Source organism: Notolabrus celidotus, chromosome 4, assembly GCF_009762535.1.
Source record: "Notolabrus celidotus isolate fNotCel1 chromosome 4, fNotCel1.pri, whole genome shotgun sequence".
Classification (NCBI taxonomy): Eukaryota; Metazoa; Chordata; class Actinopteri; order Labriformes; family Labridae; genus Notolabrus; species Notolabrus celidotus.
Genome location: NC_048275.1, coordinates 6009893 through 6033388, shown reverse-complemented (window position 1 = coordinate 6033388; position 23496 = coordinate 6009893). Strand labels below are relative to the sequence as shown.

The 23496-nt window shown below is 41.4% G+C and overlaps 1 protein-coding gene across 2 annotated transcripts in view; it reads left to right on the top strand.

Annotated features, from left to right (window-relative positions):
• The first annotated feature begins 1929 nt into the window (after window positions 1-1929).
• klhdc3 (kelch domain containing 3) overlaps window positions 1930-23496 on the top strand; it is a 54122-nt gene continuing 32555 nt past the window's right edge. The window contains exons 1-9 of one of the 2 annotated variants that reach the window (XR_004630977.1): window positions 1930-2056; window positions 5398-5640; window positions 8427-8603; window positions 8800-8915; window positions 9003-9074; window positions 12671-12884; window positions 14235-14321; window positions 15264-15436; window positions 15806-15914. Coding sequence is in view for 1 of the 2 variants with exons in the window: in XM_034681569.1 (XP_034537460.1) it covers window positions 5487-5640; window positions 8427-8603; window positions 8800-8915; window positions 9003-9074; window positions 12671-12884; window positions 14235-14321; window positions 15806-15914 (929 nt within the window). In the remaining variant the exon portion in view is untranslated. The remainder of the gene's footprint in view (window positions 2057-5397; window positions 5641-8426; window positions 8604-8799; window positions 8916-9002; window positions 9075-12670; window positions 12885-14234; window positions 14322-15263; window positions 15437-15805; window positions 15915-23496) is intronic. The other variant, XM_034681569.1, reaches the window with a different exon arrangement.

Below are 23496 nucleotides of genomic sequence, written 5' to 3'. Positions count from 1 at the left end.
ACGACGTCTCAACCTGAAGACTTTATTCTACTCAGTTTTAGAGAAATGTAAACAGCCTCTGGATTAACTTCCTGTGTGAAAGTGTAACAAAGTGCTTTTAAGGTTAATGTACCCGATTATATTTGGTCTTTATGTTAAGTTTGTCACATAAGTTCAGTACTCTACAATGTCTTAACTTCTGGTGTTAAGTCAGTCAACATAATTTAGTAAATCATTTGATTGTGTCTTATCACTTAAAGTCTTAAATTCACTGTGTGCCTCATTTTGTTATAAATGAACCCTTCGCTGTGGGTACCAGGGGTTTGAACCACCCTTTTTTTAAAGCTAGATCCAGTTTATTTATCACAACTTTTGTGCATAGGTGCCCAACAGCAAACAGCAGCTACACTTTCAGTTTTTTCCACCTCTGTCCCTCGACACCTAGAGTACTGATGGACAGTAAAACAATGATAAGGAGCTGAGAGAGGAACAAATAAAGAGTAAGTTAGTGGCAATCAAACTGGCCATGGGGCACATGGAGAGTGGATTGTATGCAGGGTTAAAACAAACTGTAAATATCCAGGGAAAATAACTTTCTTTTGGTTTTTATTCAACAACATTATCTGACAAACACTCAATGGCACCCTCATGTTTCTGTTTCCTGGTAAAAAAAACAAAAACAAACAGTCACTGATCCTATCTCACCTGCTAATCTTTGTGAATGTCACCTGGTGCAAACACTCTCAAAACAAACATGTGCACATGATCTCAAACTCCATTCTTTCTTTCCCACTTGAGATCAACTCAGGCCGTGTGTGGCCCCTGGACTGAAAGGAGTTTGACGCCCCTGGTTTAGTCCCTCTATGCAGGACTGGGTGAAGTGTGTGTTGTGTCCCTCTACGTGTGCAGGACTGTGTGAAGTGTGTGTTGTGTCCCTCTATCTCTGCAGGTCTGTGTGAAGTGTGTGTTGTGTCCCTCTATGCAGGTCTGTGTGAAGTGTGTGTTGTGTCCCTCTATCTCTGCAGGACTGTGTAAAGTGTGTGTTGTGTCCCTCTATCTCTGCAGGACTGTATGAAGTGTGTGTTGTGTTCCTCTATCTCTGCAGGACTGTGTGAAGTGTGTGTTGTGTCTCTCTATACAGGACTGTGTGAAGTGTGTGTTGTGTCCATCTATCTGTGCAGGACTGTGAAGTGTATGTTGTGTCCCTCTATCTGTGCAGGACTGTGAAGTGTGTGTTGTGTCCCTCTATGTGTGCAGGTCTGTGTGAGTGTATGTTGTGTCCCTCTATCTCTGCAGGACTGTGTGAAGTGTGTGTTGTGTCCCTCTGTGCAGGTCTGTATGAAGTGTGTAACTTGTGTTCCTCTATCTCTGCAGGACTGTGTGAAGTGTGTGTTGTGTCCCTCTATCTCTGCAGGACTGTGTGAAGTGTGTGTTGTGTCCATCTATGTGTGCAGGTCTATGTGAAGTGTATGTTGTGTCCCTCTATCTCTGCAGGACTGTGAAGTGTGTGTTGTGTCCATCTATGTGTGCAGGTCTATGTGAAGTGTATGTTGTGTCCCTCTATCTCTGCAGGACTGTTTGAAGTGTGTATTGTGTCCCTCTATCTCTGCAGGTCTGTTTGAAGTGTGTGTTGTGTCCCTCTATCTCTGCAGGACTGTGTCAAGTGTGTGTTGTGTCCCTCTGTGCAGGTCTGTATGAAGTGTGTGTAACTTGTGTCCCTCTATGCAAGTCTGTGTCAAGTGTGTGTTGTGTCCCTCTATGCAGGTCTGTGTGAAGTGTGTGTTGTGTCCCTCTATGCAGGACTGTGTAAAGTGTGTGTTGTGTCCCTCTATCTCTGCAGGACTGTGTAAAGTGTGTGTTGTGTCCCTCTATCTCTGCAGGACTGTGTAAAGTGTGTGTTGTGTCCCTTTATCTCTGCAGGACTGTGTAAAGTGTGTGTTGTGCCACTTCCGGCCGGCAGGAGGTGCTCTAGTGCGCCTGCGCGTCTCCTCCCATCACGTCACGGGGGAGTCTGTGGAGGCTCCCGGTGCAAAGCTCTGCCTGTCTGCACACCAACTACTACCGACTCAACCTGAAGGTACACACCTTTACCTTTCTCTTCATGTTATAGTCTGACATTTAAACTCTCTGTAGCTGTAAACTCGAGCTGTTGTTTGAACTTCTTCTTCTCTTGTTGTCTGTTTAGTTCACGTTAGCCTCCAACAGCTACACCAGGTAGCCTCCTGATTAGCCTTTAGCTAGCAGCAGCTCCTCCAGCTGAGTTATTCATGAAGCTCTTTGAAGGATTGAGAAGTTAAATGTTTGTTTCTGAGTCTCCAGCCTTCCTGGATGTGCTTCAGCCTCCTTTATGAGAGTGTTACACCTTAATGGAAGCTAACACAGGCTAACTGCTGTGTGTGTGAGGCGGTGACTGGCTGCTGTAGCCGAGCTGCAGCTTCATGTCACCAGGTTCAGATTATCTTTATGAACCAACAATCCTGGAGGAGGTTACATATAATGATGAAGGAGACCTGTAGCAGCATTATGCATCAATTCAGCTGCATAATATGGGATATAGTGCAAAATAAAAGAGATCTAAAGAGCCATGGACAGGCAACAACATCGATGATCAGGAGGGTGAAGAAGCTGCTCTACCTTAGACCTTTAAAAGATAAACACCTGTCCACCTCAGACCCCTCACAGGTAAACACCTGAGTCCTGAAGAGAGAGTCAGAGAGTCCTAAAGGAAGAATCAAAGTCAGAGTTGTTTGTTTACACAGAGAGAACCTCCAGAAACCTGTTTGCTGCTGCACAAACAAGGAGACAAATCCTCCATGTTGCTGCTGAACTTTTTTCTGAAGAGTCATTTTAACAGGCAGAAACCTCCAGCAGGACCAGACACATGTTAGACACACATCTGCTGAGACCTACCGTGTTGGAGAGAGGGATAGAGGGAGATGAAGAGATAGAGAGATGATAGTGGGGAGACGGATAGTAGTAGTTGTAGCAGCTGGAGTCTGGCACGTCCACAGCTTCAGAGATCCAGAGGAACCTACGAGACAAGGGAGCTCAGGGACTCCAGAAAGGTGTAATGAAAGAGAAAAGTGAGGGAGGTGAGAAGAAAGAAAAAGAGGAGAATAAATGGTGAATGAATGACAGAAGGAAAGGACAGGATAAGAAAAGGAGACATGAAGGATGAAGAAACATGGGAAAAACAAAGAAAGAAAGAAAGAAAGAAAGAAAGAAAGAAATCTATGGCAGAGATCCAGAACCTACGAGACAAGGGAGCTCAGGGACTCCAGAAAGGTGTAAGAAAAGAGAAAAGTGAGGGAGATGAGAAGAAAGAAAGGAGTAGAATAAATGGTGAAGGAAAGGACGGAATAAGAAAAGGAGACATAAAGGATGAAAAAACATGGAAAGAACAAAGAGAGGAAGAAAGAAAGGAATGAAAGGAATAAAAGAAGGAATGAAAATGAGGAAAGAAAGAAGCAATTAAAAGAGAGAAAGAAGGAAAGAAAGAAAGAAAGAAAGAAAGCAGAAAGGAAGGAAAATGGAATTAAACAAGGAAAGAAAGAAGAAATTAAAAGAAAGAAGAAAGAAAGAAAGAAAGCAGAAATGAATAAAAGGAAAAAGGAATAAAAGAAGGAATGAAAGAAAGAGGGGATGAAAGAAAGAAGAAAGGAATGAAAGAAAGGATTGAAAAGAAGGAATGAAAGAAAGAAAGATAGAAGGAAATAAAGGAAAAAGGAATGATAGATAGATAGATAGATAGATAGATAGATAGATAGATAGATAGATAGATAGATAGAAGGACAGAAAAGGAAAAAGGAAAGAAAGACAGACAGACAGACAGACAGACAGACAGACAGACAGACAGACAGACAGACAGACAGACAGACAGACAGACAGACAGACAGACAGACAGACAGAAGGACAGACAGACAGACAGACAGACAGACAGACAGACCCAAAAAAGGAATCTACATCAGAGATCCAGAGGAACCTACGAGACAAGGGAGCTCAGGGACTCCAGAAAGGTCTACGGTTAGTAACTTTAATGGGACAGGAAGAGTTAAAGAGAGAGACAGGCAGAGAGAGGAGAGAGAGGGGAAGACTGAATCCGTAGACGTATTTGATGATGAAAACTTGCATCATTTGGGCTTTTTGTCCTCAAAGGCCACCGTAGCTTCACTGACAGGAGGGGTGAGCAGGGGAGCGTTTTACAGACGGATAAATATATTTAAAAAACTGATTAAAATAATGAAAGGAAAGGTCTTTGTGGAGGATTAGAAGTCTGAGAACCTCAGGATCATTCAGTGATCAATATCTGATGATGTAAAGGATACTTATAAAACAAAGAGCTCGCCCTCATGAGACTGTCTCCAGACTTTAAGCTGCTCTTCTGTCTCTACATTAACCCCCCCCCCCCCCCCCCCTCCTCCTGGTTCACATGCAGTGTGTCGTCTGCAGGCCAGCGTTCAGGTACAGGCTGTAAATCACCTCCTCCTCTCTGATGTGACAGTTAGCATTCAGCGCTCACCCGCATGACTGCTCTTGCTCCAGTGCGCCCACACAGCCGTGCATACCTGTCTGCTGAGCACACCCTGCAGAGTGTAGGAGGATCAGGTCACTCCGGGCTATGAAACCAGAACAACAATGATCCTGATCACCTGAGGTCCACGTCTGCCCCGTTGAGGAGGGTCGGACTGTGTTGGTCCTGAAAGATATTCAGGCTGGAAATAGATGAGGGGGAGTGAATGTGAGGGTCTTCTGGGGGTTTATTTTTAAGAGCAAACGAAGGTTGGAGGTCAGGGAGGGAGGCGGGAACAGCAGGGGCACACAGGGTGAATCATTTGTGCTCATTTTGAGTGTGGTGTTGAATCTGAGAGGAAACAGAGACGTGCTGAAGTTCAACCCTCTCTGTGGTAGGACCTGATGGTCCAAGCTCGGCATCATCAGTCCAGTGTTTAGGTATCACAAAGACTCCTGGGCCCTCTCCCTGAGATCCTCCTGCAGGGTTAAAGCCTCTTGATTTGAACGTTTCCAGATATTTCCTCCACATGTGCTCTCAGCATGTCGCTCTCTGTGAGCAGAGAAGAAGAAACCTGCTTCACATCCCAGTTACAAAGGATTATTCCCAGAGGAGGGCGCATATTTCCTCAAGTGTTTCTATATTTAACACTTCTGTAGCTCAGATGGCGGGCTCAGGGACGACAGTAAACAGAAAGAGGAGCGGTAGTTGTAGGTCTAATCACTTCTTAAAATACTCTGGGTGTAGATAAAGCCGGGGTTTGAGCCTGTCAGCAGCAGCAGCAGAGTTACTCCAAACACGACGGGACAAATACCTACTGTGTTCCTCGACTGCTGTGGTGTAAACACACTCTCTCTCCTCTCCTCCCCTCCCCTCCTCTCCTCCTCTCCTCCTCTTTGTGATCGCAGGTTTTCGATGGTGTGGGCTTGATGGGATCGGAGCGGGCGTCAGAGTGATGGTCTAAGGACTGGCGGTCTCGGAGGTGCTCGCGCGGGGGATGTTGCGCTGGTCGGTGCACCTTGAAGGAGGGCCGCGGAGAGTCAACCATGCTGCTGTGGCGGTGGGACACAAGGTGTACTCCTTCGGGGGGTACTGCTCCGGGGAGGACTACGAGACGCTGCGACAGATCGACGTGCACGTCTTCAACACAGGTGGGAGCGCCGCTCACTCTGGCTTTTACAGGTTCCTCTACATCTCGTCTCTTTGTTTCAGCTGCTTGTCTTACAGGTTACCTCCTCTTGCAGTTTGACAACCTTAGAAACACGCAGCCTGACATCGAGAGGCCTTTAAATCCACGTCAGGTCTACACTTGAACCCCCTGGTGTTCATATTTATGTAGACATGCTCAGAATCAGAGTTCTTTTTCTTTCCTCATGATGGAGGAGTAATCAGCTGTTTTGTTTACACTTTGATAACCCTGTTCTCTCTCTGTCCTCCCTGTAACCGGTCGAAGTGATTGTCCTCCTCCTCCGTGTGGTCCTTTATGGTTTTATTACTTCCTACCTGCTGTCTCTCTCTGGATGAAACCTGGACGAGGTGTCTGTGTGTGATTGAAATGGAAATGAGTCGACGTTGAAGCTTTGTTCTCCTGTCACTTTCTGTGTGCTGCTCCTCTTTGATCTCTTTTTACAGCCTCGCCTGTCGTCTCTTCAGTACTTTGATTTTACTTTTTCATCCTCTAACTTTCAGACACTTCACCTTTTATAATCTGTTTTAAACCTTTTTAAATAATTTCATCTTCTTAACCTTTTCTCTAAGAGCAGGATTCACAACAAGACACAAAATCTGTTTACATGTGACAGAAATGACATCAAACAACAAACAGGCAGTGTTTAGCAGCATTGGTGAAATAATCCTGATTTATAATCTTCCTGCTTGTAGTGTAATCTAGTTTAAAGTTATTCTGTATCTCACAGCAGGATCAGATCCTCTTGGTTCGGCTGCATTAAGTAGATAAGTAAAACTTTCAACTCTAACTTTGTATTTCATCCAGACGTTTAGTGTCACATGTTGTTTACATTAACTTTAAGAGATGCAGGCTGACAAATAACCTTAAGTTATGAATATGGAAACATCCTATTGCATTAAAATGGTTGTTCTTATTTTTTGGCTTTGAAAATTATTGCAGCAGATTTCTTTAGTATTTTAACAGTGGACATTGAAAGTGACCCTCTGATAATACATGTACTCTTATGTGCTTTCTCAGTGGTATTTAATTCAACATTAGAGCATCTCTGAAAGAAATCATGATTATAAAAATAGATACTTCTATTGATAATAAAAAAATAAAAAATTTATTAATAATAATAATTAATGATAATAATAACACAAAATGATAATAAATAATAAGAATAAATAATTATAGCAATATTAAAAAACAATCAAAATAATAGTACTAATAAAAAATGTAAAAACAATAATAATACATTAAAAAATAATAAAACATAATAAAATCATACCAGAAACAATAATAAAAAAAATAAAAATAATAATTATAAATGGTATATAGTTAATATGATAAAACAATAGTAATAAAAAACAATAATAATAATAATACATGGTGATAATAAACAATAATAATAATAAAAAAGGATAATTATAGCAATATTAAAAGCACAAAAAAAGCACAAACAAAATAATAATAGTAATAATAATAACAAAATAGTAAAAACTGTAATATTAAATAATTGTAATAATAAAACATATTAAAATAATATCAAACAAGAATACAAATAATGATGATAATAATAATCATAATAAGTAATCATAAAATAATACATATTTGATATAATAGAACAATAGTAATAAAAAAGAACAATAATAATAATAATACATTTTATACATTTCCTGTCCTCAGACTCAAAGCAGCGTGTCTCGCTCTGTCTCCTTCCTTTCCTCTTTTCGGTTCATATCTGATTAAATTTTTTTTTTATCATCAGCAGGTTTTTTACAGACGCCCAAAAACAGAAATCCTTTTTTAAAATCTTTCACACAATCTTCTGTAACACAACAGGTGATCCCGAGGTGACCTGTAGATGAGGCGTTTCACAAAGATCCAAACTAAAACCTGGTTTCATACATAGACTGTATAAAATATGGACGTAGTATCCGTGACGTCACCCATCTGTTCCTGAGAGCTGTTTTGAAGCGAATCGACGGCAGCAGCCATATTGGAAATGCGGAACTCAACTAGGCAGAGTGTGACGTAGTGTGAGCCTCTTAGCCAATGGCTGTGTGTTCCCGACCGGGAGTCACGTCAGTCATGTCCTTATTTGGGCAAAACTCATAATCTTAATATCTTCTGAACCGTCACGTTAGAAAAAAATTCCCCCCCCGTACAGTGTGTGCCATTAGAGAGATTAGCTTTGTAGGGCCAAGCCGGTTTTTGAACCAGGCTGTAAACATGTTTATTAATGCTGCAAAGATCGTCTTTTTCCCATTCATATCAATGTGGTTTCCGGTGTTTCTGCAGCCAGCCTCAAGCGGATTTTCGATGTATTGCAGTTTATAGCACTTCCGCATTGGCTTCATCGTTTGAGACCGGAGTTTGCCGCTTGGTTTCATACTTCTGCTTCGAATCGATGCTGCAGGTCGCGCCTACACCGTGCACCTCCTCCAAAATCTAACTAATCATAACCTTTAAAACAGACAGGAGACCTTACACCTCAATTCATGCTTTAACAGGAGGAATGCACTGAAGGATCTCACCCTCTCACCTGCAGAGCATGTGTGAGAGGCTGCAGGTGTGAGAGGTAGAGAGCGAGGAGAGATCGTCACTGAGACAAAAAAGGAAATATAAAAACAGTCAGCGAATATGTTTGTCCAGACGTAGTTTCTCTCAACTGTCTGAAGATTGTTCCTGCGTTTCACAAAGTTACGATTTATAAAAGCTACATAAACACAACATCAAACCTGTGGTATCTGCTCTGTGTTTCAGTGTCTCTGCGCTGGATGAAGCTGCCTCCGGTGAGGATGGGAGGACACGAACGTGCCCGTGAAGTGCCATATATGCGTTACGGCCACACAGCCGTGCTGCTGGATGATATAATCTACCTCTGGGGTGGGCGTAACGACACAGAAGGGGCCTGTAATGTGCTGTATGCCTTTGATATCAGTGAGTAAACCCTGCGTCTCTGTGTTTCCTTTAAGCTGCACCTGCTTGATGTGTGATTTGTTCTGCTTCTGGGAGTTGTAACGCCTGCGATGGTCTCTTATTGCACATGACTGAAGCGTTAGGTCAACACTGTAAGATGAGAGGTTAGGACAAAGTGTGCGTGGTGTGCTTTTATTTAAACCTTCCTGCTTCACAGACACCCACGGATGGTTCACACCCAAGATTTCTGGGACCGTCCCGGGGGCGAGGGACGGACACTCGGCCTGCGTCCTGGGGAAGGCGATGTACATATTTGGAGGATACGAGCAGCTGGTGAGTCCTCCATCACTCCTCACTCAGGGGGGTCGGCTCACCGGACACTCAAAACATGATTTCTTAATCTCTTGTGTTGTTTTATAGGCCGACTGCTTCTCCAATGACATCCACAAGCTGGACACCACCACCATGGTGTGGTCATTAATTAACGCCAGGGTGAGTCAAATCAGCAGCTGTCACTCATTCTGTGTTGAATAACTCAAATCAGACTCACTGTGCTGCTGGAGCTGCTGGACGAGCAGCCAGCGGTCCCATTGGCTGGATACAAAGCTCAGTGCAGTGTAATGCAGCTCCCTGGTAGGTGGCCAGATACAAAAAGCCTCACACAGGATTATACACACCCCCCTTTTGGGAAATGCCATTTGTGTTTGTGTGCAGCCAACCTGCTCATGTGATGAATTCTTGTAAAGTATATTTTAGACCTGGACAGCAGACTCTAGGACGGGGAGAGGGGGACTGGTGAGCGGTGTGTTTAGTCCACAGCTCCTAGTTTTTCAACTGAACTGATAACATTTTGTCATGGAGGGATTATGTGGTGGTGCGTGCAGATTTAGTCGTGCATGTGACTGAGTAATACATTTTTCTGCGTGCTCTCTGGAGGCCCGTCATGAACTCTAAACCACCTGCCATGCTTTAGCTTAAACCTCTGCAGACTCATTCTAAACACACTTCTGTTTTAATGCATGTTCCTCTGGGATGCAGCACAGTCTCAACTAGGGATGTAAATTAACCTTTTTTGATCACCAGCCAATTTGTCTGGTAAGTTTCTGAAGTTACCAGCCATTCAGAATTTACACTAGCCACATAAAAAGACAGATTATTAGAGCCACTGAGTTTGTTTGATAATTTTACTAACTAAAGCTTTAAAGCTGCTGTGAGCAACTCTTGTTTTGTATCGATTCTGGCGCCCCCTTGCGGACAAAGTGATACCTCTTATCTCTTGTCCTATCCATGCATAAAGTAGCGTTTTCAACAAAAACCTCATCCTGTTGTCTTTTAACAGTCAACTTTATCAGGCAATGTGATTCTTTTCCATGAAAACAGTCAAATAAAGGCTGTTTCTGAAGATGTCCATCATCTGGTCTGACACCTACCCCCTCAGGGCGGTTTCAGGCATTACAAACGACAACAGAGAAGGTGTCAGTGTTGCTGCTGATGGTCTCGTTTGCTATTGATGGTCATAAAGAGGCATCAGTATCATTTTCAGTCTGTTTCTCAGCCAGTTCAAAACTCCTCACAGGGCCTTTAAAGCTGGGGTTGGTAATCAGATTTAGATACACTTTTTGTTATACTGGTTAAAATGATCTTTATGTCCTGATCGCAATCAATACATAATGTGTTCTTAAAAAAGAGCGAAAAAAAGCTGCTATCTACAGCCGGAGTAAACCTGGGAAAAGACCAACCAATCACTGTTTTTTGGGTGCCAAAATTTTAAACCATTCAAATCCCGTCCTGCTGTTCTGCCCGCCTCCGGCGCGTACATTTCCCCGGCATGCACTCTGAGTCCCCGTCTCCTGCCGCTGCTTCCCCTGACTCTACTGACTGCCCCTCTCGCTCCACCTCGGGCCTGTCCCCTCTGACCCGATGAGGTGCTTTGCTCAGGACTGTAGTCCGGATCAGAGTCTAAAAAGCTCTCACCACGGGGGCTCTGACAAGCAGAATTAATGACATTTACTAAGTCCTACAGAAAATGTAGATGTACTGTAGCGTCCGTCCAGACGCTGTAGGGATGACGAGCCGATTCGTGAACACGTTGATCTTTAATAACCGGTCACTGTCGGCCGTGATCACGCCAACCAACAAAACAACAATCAATGTTTGAATGAATGAAGAACTTCTCCTCTTGTCTCTCCTCTCTCCAGCTCACACACTCTACACCTCTCCTGATGCCTTCACTGACTGTCAACACTGTAGGAATTAAGAACATCTACACTGAACACGTTTAACAAACAGTAGAGTTGTTACAGTATTATATATGTGTTATAACTTTTCTCCTGATATCGTGTCACCGGTACAACTGGATAATGTTAGCATGACAGTTGTGAGTACTAACAGCAGCCATGTTTGTTTGTGTTTTTAACTTTCACTATGAGAATGTTTTGGTGAGGACCGGTTTTGGAGGAGCTCCGAGGGAGGAGGGGAGGGGTTAGACGGAGTCATGAGGAAATGCTACATTCAAATTCATGCTAGTTTTCCGAGACTGCCAACCCCAGCTTTAAATGAATCTTATGCTGAAGTTTGGAATGTATATCCAATTAAAATGATTCCAATAAAATGAAGCTTCAGTACATAAAAAAATGATCCTAACATTTCATTACTCATTAACCCTTACATACTATTCAGGGTCTAATTTGACCCATTTTTTGTACATAAAAAGAAAAAAAACCATTAAAACTTTTCTTTATTGCTAGAAACGTGCCGATTTATCTTAATGTGACCCTGAATATACAACAATGGAAATATTTTACAACTTTCTACACGTTTTAGTGCAGATAATGCACATCATTACGCACAACATTATGTCTAGAGACCAATTATGAGGGGGATACTGTGAAATGCTTGAATGCTTGAACAGTATGTAAAGGCTAAACATCGTCAGAGCTCTCTGAAGTGTCTTCAGACTCTGACTCAGAGCCCCCATCTGAATCAGTTCCATTTTCCCATCAGAAAAACTACGTCTGGATGAAATCACTACAGCAGTCAACAACATCGGTTTGAAATCTGAACTCCAGCAGAAGTTTAAACATTTGATTTATAAATCCTTCGATTAAACAGACTTTAGACTTAGACTTTAGACTTCATTGCCCCCTTGGGGAAATTCTTTTCCACAGCACCTTTCTGCATTTCCACAGACATAGACAAACACAAGAACATACACTGTAGGCTCAACAAACTGTCCACCAAAACAAACTTATTGATCCATGATATGAAACTTTTAGAGGCCTTAATAAAAATAATCTTTACACTCAGGGGGAAAATGTCAGACCTAAAGATCGCTATAAAAGAAACAAAACATGTGGCCCTGCGAAATAGATCTTAAAGTGCCTCATTTATCACCGACCAAGATGGCTAGTCAGTTTTTTTTAATACCCACGGTTGGCGGGTGCTAATTTAGAGCCCTAGTCTCAACATATCTCCGGTTCTTCTAACATTTAAAACATATTTGTATAATTCAGACGTTAAGCTTAGCAGGATTTTCTCCCACTCCTCTGTTTATACTGCAGCTTTAACAGCACGCTTGCATTCAGGAGATCTGAGAACAATAGCTTTACATTCTGCAAAGGCTCCAGCATGGCAGCATGCCAGCTACATGTAAAGGGAGAAGAGGTTTCCTGCATTAGACTCATTCAGTGGAAACAGGTCACACTTTGCAAATGCATGTTTATCTTTCTTCATCCAGTACATGACAAAAGTGGGATTTTATTCTGAATATATCCTCTACATTTTCCACTGAGTAAAGAACAGGGTTTTTGAAAGTGGTGCTTTAAAAAGGTTTATGCCTTTGCAGTTCACAGCTCAGTCCACTAGATGGCACTTCTCACTCTAAGTTGCTGAAGCCTCATGTTTTCCAACACAGGGTTGAAGCTTTATCCTCAGGGTATGGAGATGTTGGAGAGTTAATAACTTAAAATAGTTTATGATGTCGAGTTTGAAAAATGCAGCAAGTTTCCAGCAGACTGGTGATTTTTCCTGAGTCCATTTCTCTGCTGAAACTTTGGAGAAAGAACATGTTGCTGATCTCCTCTCCTCAGGGCAATCCTGCACGCTGGAGAGACTTCCACTCAGCCACCATAATCGGGACAAAGATGTTTGTGTTTGGAGGGCGAGCAGACCGCTTCGGTCCCTTCCACTCCAACAACGAGATCTACTGCAACAAGATCAAAGTGTTCGACACAGAGACCAACTGCTGGCTGAGCACACCGTCAGCACAGCCGCTGCCAGAGGGACGCCGGAGCCATTCAGCATGTAAGACACGAGCACAGACACACACACACACACACACACACACACACACACATATGTGAGGAAAAAGCTGTGTCTATCAACAGTTTCTCTCAGTTTTTGACACCACCTTAAGTTTTCTTTAAGGAGGTAGATGTAGACGATGACTTTAGAGATGAATAAACTACGAGCTATGGACGTTTTGTCACAATAAGACTAAAGTTGAAGCAATCTCTATTCAGATTATACATAAACATGTAGAATCTGCAGGCAGGGGTCTGGATTTTAGTACGGGAAGTGTTCGTTTATAGTGCATTTTGGTATGAGTGATATCGACCAATCAGATGTCAGCAGGAAAAACAGTCTGTATGGAGAGCAACAGCAGGAGGAACACAATCCAGTGTAATGACGGTTGTTAATCTGGGGATTTCTCTCTCTCTATAAACAGATATCTGCATGAAGAGCAGCTAACAATCTGTTCTACATCAAACATTTACACTGAGACACAAATCTGCTCGATGCTGTGTCACTAAAGACAATCAGCGTTTAGATTTCCTGACTTCCCTGAACGCAGCATCAGAAATGATGGATCCCACCTCCATTCAACAAACAAACATTGTAGACGTAGTTTTCTTCTCCTCTTGAGGACAGACCTGACAAAGCTTTTTACTTTCAGCTACAACTAACCTGTAATTACAGATTCTGATTCAGAGACATGTTGAATCTGGATCTCAGGGTCTGGGGTTTTAGTCTGAGAAGGGTTCTGGTCTCTGTCTGTAGTCTGAGTAGTGTCAACCAATCAAGTGTCAGCAGGAGAAACAGTCTGTATGGAGAGCAACAGCAGGTGTTCTAGAATTCTGACATCACAGACAGAATTCCAGAATTCTGTCTTTGATGTCAGAATTCTGAGAACAAATGGAACATTCCGTGAAGAAGGTCAGAGCTAAAGAAACATCAGTGTCTCTAATCCTCTTTCATAGACCTCCATTCAACAAACAAACATTGTAGACGTAGTTTTCTTCTCCTCTTGAGGACAGACCTGACAAAGCTTGACTTTTGACTTTTAACTAATCTGCATCATGATGTTGTTATTTCAGCAAACTTAAGACCCGTTAATTACAAGAACATCACAGGAACATCAGTTTCTGTTTCAGGTTCAGGTTCTGAGTCTCTGTTTTATCATCAGCGTGGTTGTTTTTTGTATTGTTTGTGTTTGAGAGCAGAAACAGTTTTATCCACTCTGCATTTACTCAGTTCAGGATTTCATTTTCAGCTAATTTAACTGGTTCACACGGGTCCGTTTCTGTGCTGCAAATCCCATTAACCTGCACAACAGACCATAAAAACACTTTATGTTTTTCACTCTCTGTGCAGTTACCTACAACGGAGAGCTGTACATATTTGGAGGATACAACGCCCGTCTGGACATGCACTTCAACGACCTCTGGAAGTTCAACCCAGGTGATTCAGTTTATATGTTAGACTGCTTCCTGTGACGGTGTTTATTTTTCATGTGTGCAGAGTTTTTGATTCTGATCCACCTTGCTCAATTCTTAATCTAACAGGGACAACACATGCAGGCATTGTTGCGTCTGATTAATCTGATGCAGTGTATATCGGACTTGTAGCCTCGGCTGATTAGCAGTCCTGGTCGCGGGCTGGGCTGTCGGGGGAATGAGGCACATGATGCAACATGTTGACCCACTTTCCTCCTCCTTCATCAGCTCGGTCACATAGACCGCCGTGTCCTCTGAGCCCGGTGTGAAAAACACACTCCTTCTCTTTCTGACAGAAACACAGAGACGTCTCTGGAGTCTTAATCTGCTCAGACAAACGATGCCAAGCTGAATCTCAAGTCAAGTCAAGTCAAGTGTGATTCAAAAGAAACCTCTTCATCTGTGTGGTTATATCTGAAGAATCAGACTCTGGGTGTATGGTCAGTGTAGTCAAGTTAACCTCATTTAAAACAGCATCTTGTACAGACACATGCAGTCCAGGATGCTGAAGCTACAGACAAACATAACAACTACAGATTACATTTTCAGGAACAAAAAATCCCCCTAGAAAATAAAAACCTGTAAAATGTAAAAGACAAAATGAACATCAGGAACAAAGCTGTTATAAAACAAAAGCAGGGAGTCAGGTTGTCACATTACACCTGATTTTAGTCCACGTTAAAGATTGATTATTGATGCAGATTTTGTAAAGGAGATACAACTTTGGTTCATGATGTATATCCTGAATTAAATGTGCAGTTACACTTTATTAATTTGCATTCACAAGGCAGATAATATATTATAAAAAAGGCCAGTTTATTGATGAAGGATAAAGACCTTTTGTTGGAGCTCTTCACCTGCGAGCACCAGAGACCTTCTGTTCCCTGTTTCCTCTGCTGTCCACTAGATGGCAGTCTGCACCTCAAACGTCATCCTCATTACCCAGCAGACTCTGAATGGGCCTGTTGCCATAGAGATCTAATGATGCTGCTGGCTGAGAGAGTGTGAGACGGCACTCTTCATCCTTATATGGATCAGCTGAGAGAGCTCCGTCACACTCTTCATCCTTATATGGATCAGGTGAGAGAGCTTCATCACACTCTTCATCCTTATATGGATCAGCTGAGAGAGCTTCATCACACTCTTCATCCTTATATGGATCAGCTGAGAGAGCTTCGTCACACTCTTCATCAGAGCTGAAGAGCTTTGTTTCTCTTCCTGAGAGGGAGAGACTCTTCCTCAGCGTCGTGTTTGAATTATAGGCCGAATGAATTCAGGAGCAGGGTTATGAAACTCTGAATGTCTCTAACTCTTCCTCTTCATCGTCCTGTTTAAATGTCTCTAACTCTTCCACTTCATCATCCTGTTTAAATGTCTCTAACTCTTCCTCTTCATCATCCTCTTAGAATGTCTCTAACTCTTCCTCTTCCTCTCGTTCGCTCGCTGCAGAAGCCTTCTCCTGGAATAAGGTGGAGCCGAAGGGGAAAGGCCCGTGTCCCCGGAGGCGGCAGTGCTGCTGTATGGTTGGAGATCGAATCATCCTCTTCGGAGGAACCAGGTGAGAGACACTGAAGATGTTACTCTACCTTCTTTCTTCTCTCCAACATCAAACTCTCTCGTATTTCTACACCAGGTTTCCTTTAAACAGTGCATTATATTTCATCTTAAGAATATTAATATATCTGCGAAGACAGTTAGACAATTCCTGCAGAGTATTACTCAGATGAAACCCGACCTCATATTTCATTATGTGCTGTTTGTTTTCAGCCTCGTAGTTCCTTCACACAAACATAAAATCATACTAGAGAGTCAGAAGTGTGGATGCACTCTGATTTAAAGATGCAGGAACTGCTGACTCAGCTAGAACCTCACACAGGTATTCACCTCTGTAAGCTTCTGTGTAGTCGTGCACCTGAAGACGTTTTTACTTGGACTGCTCCCCTTTTTTTTAAGCTTTTATTTTAGTCTCTTCTTAGTCTTTCACCAGTGACATTTAAAGCCATTAAAAAGTCCAAATCATCATCTCATGAGGCATCACATTTTTTGTTACGCATCCAGCATGAATGGAGAATTATTCCAAGAGTTTGTGCTCTAAAAGTCAAACTTTATTCCCCCCCACTGATCAGTCACTGGTCCACTGACTCACTGCTGACCTAAGCATAATGAGCAGATTAAAGTTTCTGGGAGGAAAAATGAGAAATAGAAATGATGTGAATAATAAAGTGGGAGTTATTTAAACTGAGAGATGTGAAAACAAAATAAATAAAGGCAGCGAAAAAACTAAAAAATAGTTACAGCCTATCTGTACTTTGTTGTACTGCTAATCTATCTATATGTTAAGTAATACAAATAGTACTATGATGTATGTGTGTTTCTGTTATAACAGGTGACAGCTCAAAACTGCATTTAGATCTTAGAATATGTTGATAAAGTCTTAAAAAGGGTCTTTAAAGTCATGGAATTGGACTTCAGGAATCCTGCATATACCCTGCTGTATTTAAAAGTGGACCATGCAACACATGAGTGCAGTTGTACAAAAAGCAGAGCTGCAAATGTAGCTGCAGAATATTCAGATTGGTGCAGATATAAGTCGTCCTCCTCATGACGTCACCCTCATCCCCTCTGGTTTAAAGGTAAATAGAGAAACATTCGTACGGTGTTAATATTTATGCACACACTCTGTAGTTTGTAGGAAGCCGTTGTGACGTGGATAAGCAGTCGTGGATCCCTCAGTTGAATTGTTCAGATACTCGCTCCTCTTTTGTTGGGTCTGAATCCGTTTCCCACAGAGGAGCGTAAGCCGTCATCACACGGTGTCCAAACCTCCGTGTGCCAGCTGAGCCATTGTTTTCACACACAATCGTCCTCAGGATTAAACTCTGGTTTCTGTGTGTGTCATTATGTGCTGTCAGCGTTCAGCCTCTCAGCTCAGCTGCTGAAAATATCAGAATCATAAGGAGGCATCAGAATTAAACTCAGCCTGTTTCACAACCAGTTAAAAACTCCAGACTGGACCTTTAATAGAGGTTAAAGTTTGATGATGGCACTCCTGGATTAAATCCACATTTTTACCTTTTAATACACACAAAGAACAAAAAGGGACAACGTGTTAAATTCAGCAGATTTCTGTGTTTGAAATGTTTGTGGAGAAACTCAGCTGTCTGTAGAATCTGCCAAATGGATGCTCTGGCCTGTGCAGACAGCAGACTGCCATGAGTCTCTCATTGGCTGCTGGACGGCGGTGACTGCCGGGGGGGATCGTAGCTGGTTAGGTGCCACTGGGCTGGTGACGGGCCGCTGATAGGCCAGTAGCCAGGGGACTAATGAGGTAGCTAACGGCCTTAGCATGATCCAGAGGAGTCCGGGAGCTGGGTCGCTGTTATCAACGAGGCTGCGTGTTATCAGGAGGACCCCACTGGGATAACCTGATAGTGGGGAACGGGAGGCTGAGGATAAGATCCCTCTCAGCCCCACTACGTCTCCTGAATGCCGCTTTCTGCTGCTACCACAGCGCAGGGAGCCACACGGCCTAATACACAAGGTTATCTTGATGTCATCCTCATGCAGCAGCAACTCTGCTCCGGGAGGCAAAAACAGTGAAAACATAACCCCCCCTTTTTTTCTCTGTGGTCTCATGAAGCTGCAGCATCTTTGTTTCAGAGGAGCCAGCTTCGTCCTGGAGATCTTTGTGTGTTAAGATTAATAAGATTAGATTTTGTAGACACAAACTTGAGAAGATCTAATTCAACAAGAGGGTAGATGTTGGTCTTTAATTTTATTTTATAAACTTTTTCATTAGACTCCTCAGACAACACAACACAAAACAACACTGCAGCCATTAGACTCAGAGGCAGATCTCATGCACCAATATTTAATTACAAAAAAGAAAAGTCAGGGGAGCTGGTGGCCTAGCGGTCTAAGCGCCCCACATACAGAGGCTACAGTCCTCGTCGCAGGGGTCGCCGGTTCGATTCCCAGCCGGTCGACCATTTCCTGCATGTCTTCCCCCGCTCTCTACTCCCCACATTTCCTGTCTCTCTTCAGCTGTCCTATAAAATAAAGGCAAAAAGCCCAGAAAATATAACTTAACTAATTAAAAAGAAAAGTCCAGAGACCAAAAGAGAGAAGTAAAAAATAAAAATGGATCAATCAATCAATAAAAAAAAAAAAAAATAATAAATTGACTAAAAAAGTTCAATTTATAAATAAAAGTGATTTAATAATAATAATAATTCAAATAATAGAAAAGTAATAAATAGATTTAATACAATTCAAAGAAAACATAAATAAAGAGAAAAGTAAAAATACAAAAAAAAATAAAAATGAGTTAATAGTTACATGAAAAATAAATGCATCAAAATAAGAATGAAATCATAAAAATAAATTACAACTAATATTAATTAGAATAATAGAAGAATAATAGAAATAGATACAATAGATCTTAAAGAGTAATAAATGAATAGAGAGAAAATTAATAATTAATAAATACATACAAAATAATTTTATTTTAAATGAATAAATAAAATGATTAAGAATTGAAACATAATTGAAATAGATAAAAACAAACTCATACACACCACAAACACTGCCACCAAAATCATCCGCCTCCCCACACCCAACCTGTCTGACCTCAACAACAGAGCCATCATACGCAGAGCACGCACTATAACACTGGACCCCCAACACCCCCTCTACTCGGTCTTCACAGTACTCCCCTCCGGTCGCAGGTACAGATCCCCTTACTGTAGGCGAGCCCGGTTTGGCAGAAGCTTCGTCCCATCGGCCATAGCACTGCTAAACAGAATGCCACTGTAATGTGTCCGGTGTGTTTATATGTGTCCGGTGTGCATACATGTGTCCGGTGTGTTCATATGTGTTCGGTGTGCATATATGTGTCCAGTGTGTTCATATGTGTCCGGTGTGCATATATGTGTCCAGTGTGTTCATATGTGTCCGGTGTGCATATATGTGTCCAGTGTGTTCATATGTGTTCGGTGTGCATATATGTGTCCAGTGTGTTCATATGTGTTCGGTGTGCATATATGTGTCCAGTGTGTTCATATGTGTTCGGTGTGCATATATGTGTCCGGTGTGCATATATGTGTCCAGTGTGTTCATATGTGTCCGGTGTGCATATATGTGTCCAGTGTGTTCATATGTGTTCGGTGTGCATATGTGTGTCCAGTGTGTTCATATGTGTCCGGTGTGCATATATGTGTCCAGTGTGTTCATATGTGTCCGGTGTGCATATGTGTGTCCAGTGTGTTCATATGTGTTCGGTGTGCATATATGTGTCCAGTGTGTTCATATGTGTCCGGTGTGCATATATGTGTCCAGTGTGTTCATATGTGTCCGGTGTGCATATATGTGTCCAGTGTGTTCATATGTGTCCGGTGTGCATATATGTGTCCAGTGTGTTCATATGTGTCCGGTGTGCATATATGTGTCCAGTGTGTTCATATGTGTCTGGTGTGTATATTTGTGGGATGTGGTGCACCATTGCTGTGAGGCTGGATGTTTATGGTTATTGTGTTCATACATGTATTCCTGTACAGACGGTGGCAACAAATCTCCTTATTAAGGACAAATAAAGATCTATCTATCTATCTATCTATCTATCTAGATCTTAAAGTATAATTAATAAAGAGAGAAAATTAATAATTAATAAATACATACAAAATATATTTAAATTAAAATGTATAAATAAAATAATTAAGAATTGAAACATAATAGAAATAGATCTTAAAGAATAATAAACATAGAAAATGAATAATGAATAAATACATACAAAATACATTTAAATTAAAATGTATAAATACAATTAAAAAAATTGAAAAATAACAGAAATAGATACAAGTGCATCATAAAGTCAACTTTTAAGACATGAATCAACAGGTGTCCACTTCATCTGTAAAACATCAGTTTTTAACCTCAGCAGTGGATGTTGGTCAGAAACTGTTTGTGTCAACAGAAGCCGTCAGAGGTCATAAAGTTTGTTGTGCGCAGTCTGAAGTCAGTTTTAGATTCTGAACAATCGGATAAGAGAATAATTATTTATAAGGGATGAGGATGAGCTTTAGAAAATGCTTACATCCCAAGATTGTTATGCATTGTTTGGGTTCTCGCCAGGATTAGTCCAGGACGGGTTTTTAAGGAGTCATGATTTCCTGTTGTGAGCAGATAGGGCCGGGGTTGGAGGGGAGTGATGGAGAGCTGGCAGAGCAGAGGAAGAAATCAAACACCACCAAGTATCTGCTACATCCTGTTTAAAAGGTTCAGGGCAGTGTTTTTTTTATCTTTAAAGGAAGATTCAGCGTCCCTGCATTCATCTGCATATATAAATAATAATCCAGCCGTGAATGCACAGGAAGCATCTTCTGTAAAACTCAGTTATTTATAAAGTGGAGGATTCTGCAGGTCGGCTTCGTTACTGTACAGTGAGAGCACCACGCCGGCTACACGGGTCCTCCTGAGCGGCGTGTTTCTTGTTTACATGAGGAGCCTTAAGCCTCTTACACACAGGAACTCCCATGAGCACGTGCACACACACACTAAGACACACAAACAAACTCCAGACGGTCTTAACACACTCACATTGTTTGCTTTCTCTTCTCTAATGAGGAAGTTTTTCTATTAAGGGGTTTTAATTCTGCTCATGACTCCAGTGAGGCGGAGTAAGTGTCGTCATTAACCCTTTAATTCAGTGCGAACAATCCTTTTAAAGAGTGTCTCCTGTGTTTGTTTTTACACGACCCGACAACACGAGGGCGGCTAACAGGCCCACAAACTTATCGGCTCCCGTCTTCATGCGTTGATGAATGCTCGCGCTAACCCTCATGAATTATTCCCCCGACACGTTGCTTGTGTTTTCTTTTAGTGCTCCTCATTTTGCTCGCCGCTCCGGGGAAATTGTGTTCAGATTTATGACCCGCGCGGTGTTTTCCTTGTTAGTTGTCCTTTCATATTGATCCTAAACAGAACCGGGTCTTGTTGATACGTTTCCCTGTTTATGATATTTATTTAGCTGCAGGTGTTTGTTCAAGAATAATTTATTACTTTAGTGAAGGACAATAAAGCTTTGAGTCCGAGGGTTAGTCTTTGGAGAGGACTGGACGGTGGAGGTTTAACATTCGGGCTTTGAGTTTTACTGAACTCCAAGTAAGAAATTCAAACTTTAAAAATGCTTTAGTTGTTCTGAAATCAATCAATAAATCAATCTTTATTTATACAGCACCTTTCAGACAAATCAAATTCAGTCAAAGAGCTTTACAGTGACTGAAAACAAGAAAGAAGCAGAAATAAAATCATGGAAAAACATGCAACATATTAATAAACTATGAAGAAGAGACACATGAACACCAACAATAAAATATATTTAATTAAATAAATAAGTTGAAAATAAATCAATAAAATATTTGCCACTAAAAATAACTTCTCCCTCATCTCTTATCAAGACCCAACTCATTTCTTTTGCCTTTTTTATCACTTAGATTTTATTTCCATTTTTTCAATTTAAGCACAACAAAAGACGAGTAAACACAAAAAACAAAAACAATAACATCAACATTGTTTATGTTTATTTATTTGCACAATTAAAAGAAAAATAGCAAAGATAAATAATATAATGTGCAGGAAGAGGCAAAAAACTCATTATTATTTGAAGCCTCCACACAAAGAGTGTTCTAATATCAAAAATGAATTAAAAAACACTGAATTGACACATAAAGACTAAAGTTGATACTAAAAATAAAATAACATAAGAATATACAAAATTAAAAAATTAAAGCTGGGGTTGGTAATCAGATTTAGATACACTTTTTGTTATACTGGTTAAAATGATCTTTATGTCCTGATGGCAATCAACACATAATGTGTTCCTAAAAAAGAGTGAAGAAAACCTGCTATCTACAGCCGGAGTAAACCTGGGAAAACACCAACCAATCACCGTTTTTTTGGCTCCCCAAATTTTAAACCATTCAAATCCCGTCCAGCCGTTCTGCCCTCCTCCTGCGCGTACATTTCCCCGGCGTGCACTCCTCTGAGTCCCCGTCTCCTGCCTCTACTTCCCCTGACTCTACTGACTGCCCCTCTCGCTCGTCCTCGGGCCTGTCCCCTCTGACCTGATGAGGGGCTTTGCTCAGGACTGTAGTCCGGATCAGAGTCTAAAAAGCTCTCACCAACAAGCAGAAGAATTAATGACATTTAGCAAGTCCTACAGAAAATATATATTTATTGTAGCGTCCGTCCGGACGCTGTAGGGATGACGAGCCGATTCGTGAACACGTTGAGTTTTAATAACCGGTCACTGTCGGCCGTGATCACGCCAACCAACAAAACAACAATCAATGTTTGAATGAATGAAGAACTTCTCCTCTTGTCTCTCCTCTCTCCCACTCACACACTCTACACCTCTCCTGATGCCTTCACTGACTGTCAACACTAGGAATTAAGAGCATCTACACTGAACACGTTTAACAAACAGTAGAGCTGTTACAGTATTATATATGTGTTATAACTTTTCTCCTGATACAGTTATTACATCAACAGAATTCAAAAGTACCAAATATGAGTATGATTTGCATGGACACCTACTATATGAGTGTGTGGTTGAGCATGATGAGTGTAATTAAGTAACAGTAGTTAAAAGTTTTTTCAAGTATATTTTATAACTTTTTAAAGATAGACAGTTTTTCACTACATTGGAATAAATATTCCAGAATGTGCCGCCCCTGAAACGTATTGAGAATTGACTTCTTCAAGAAAAACTTTTAGGAGGATGAAGAAATAAAGTTTGACGAGTTGAGTAAGAAGTAAGAGTGGACGTGTGAATTTACATTATTGCCAGGCTTGTAATATTCACAGTTTCAGATAAGTTCCACAGTCATAGGTTTTGTACAGAATGTTTGTAAACTTTATGTTTAAAGTAAAAATGGAAGTTAGTAATGTTTTCAACTGTAAGAAAGGAAGCAGCCACACACATCCTCTATTCCCAAAGATAAGAAGTCAATGTTTCCCACCTTGTAATGCAAAAATCTTTTCTTAATCTTAGCAGGAAAGTCATTTTTTCCACCTCATGAATTTCTTTGATGATTTCAAACCAATGTTGTACGGTGGGTGGATCTGCCTGTAACCATTTGCAC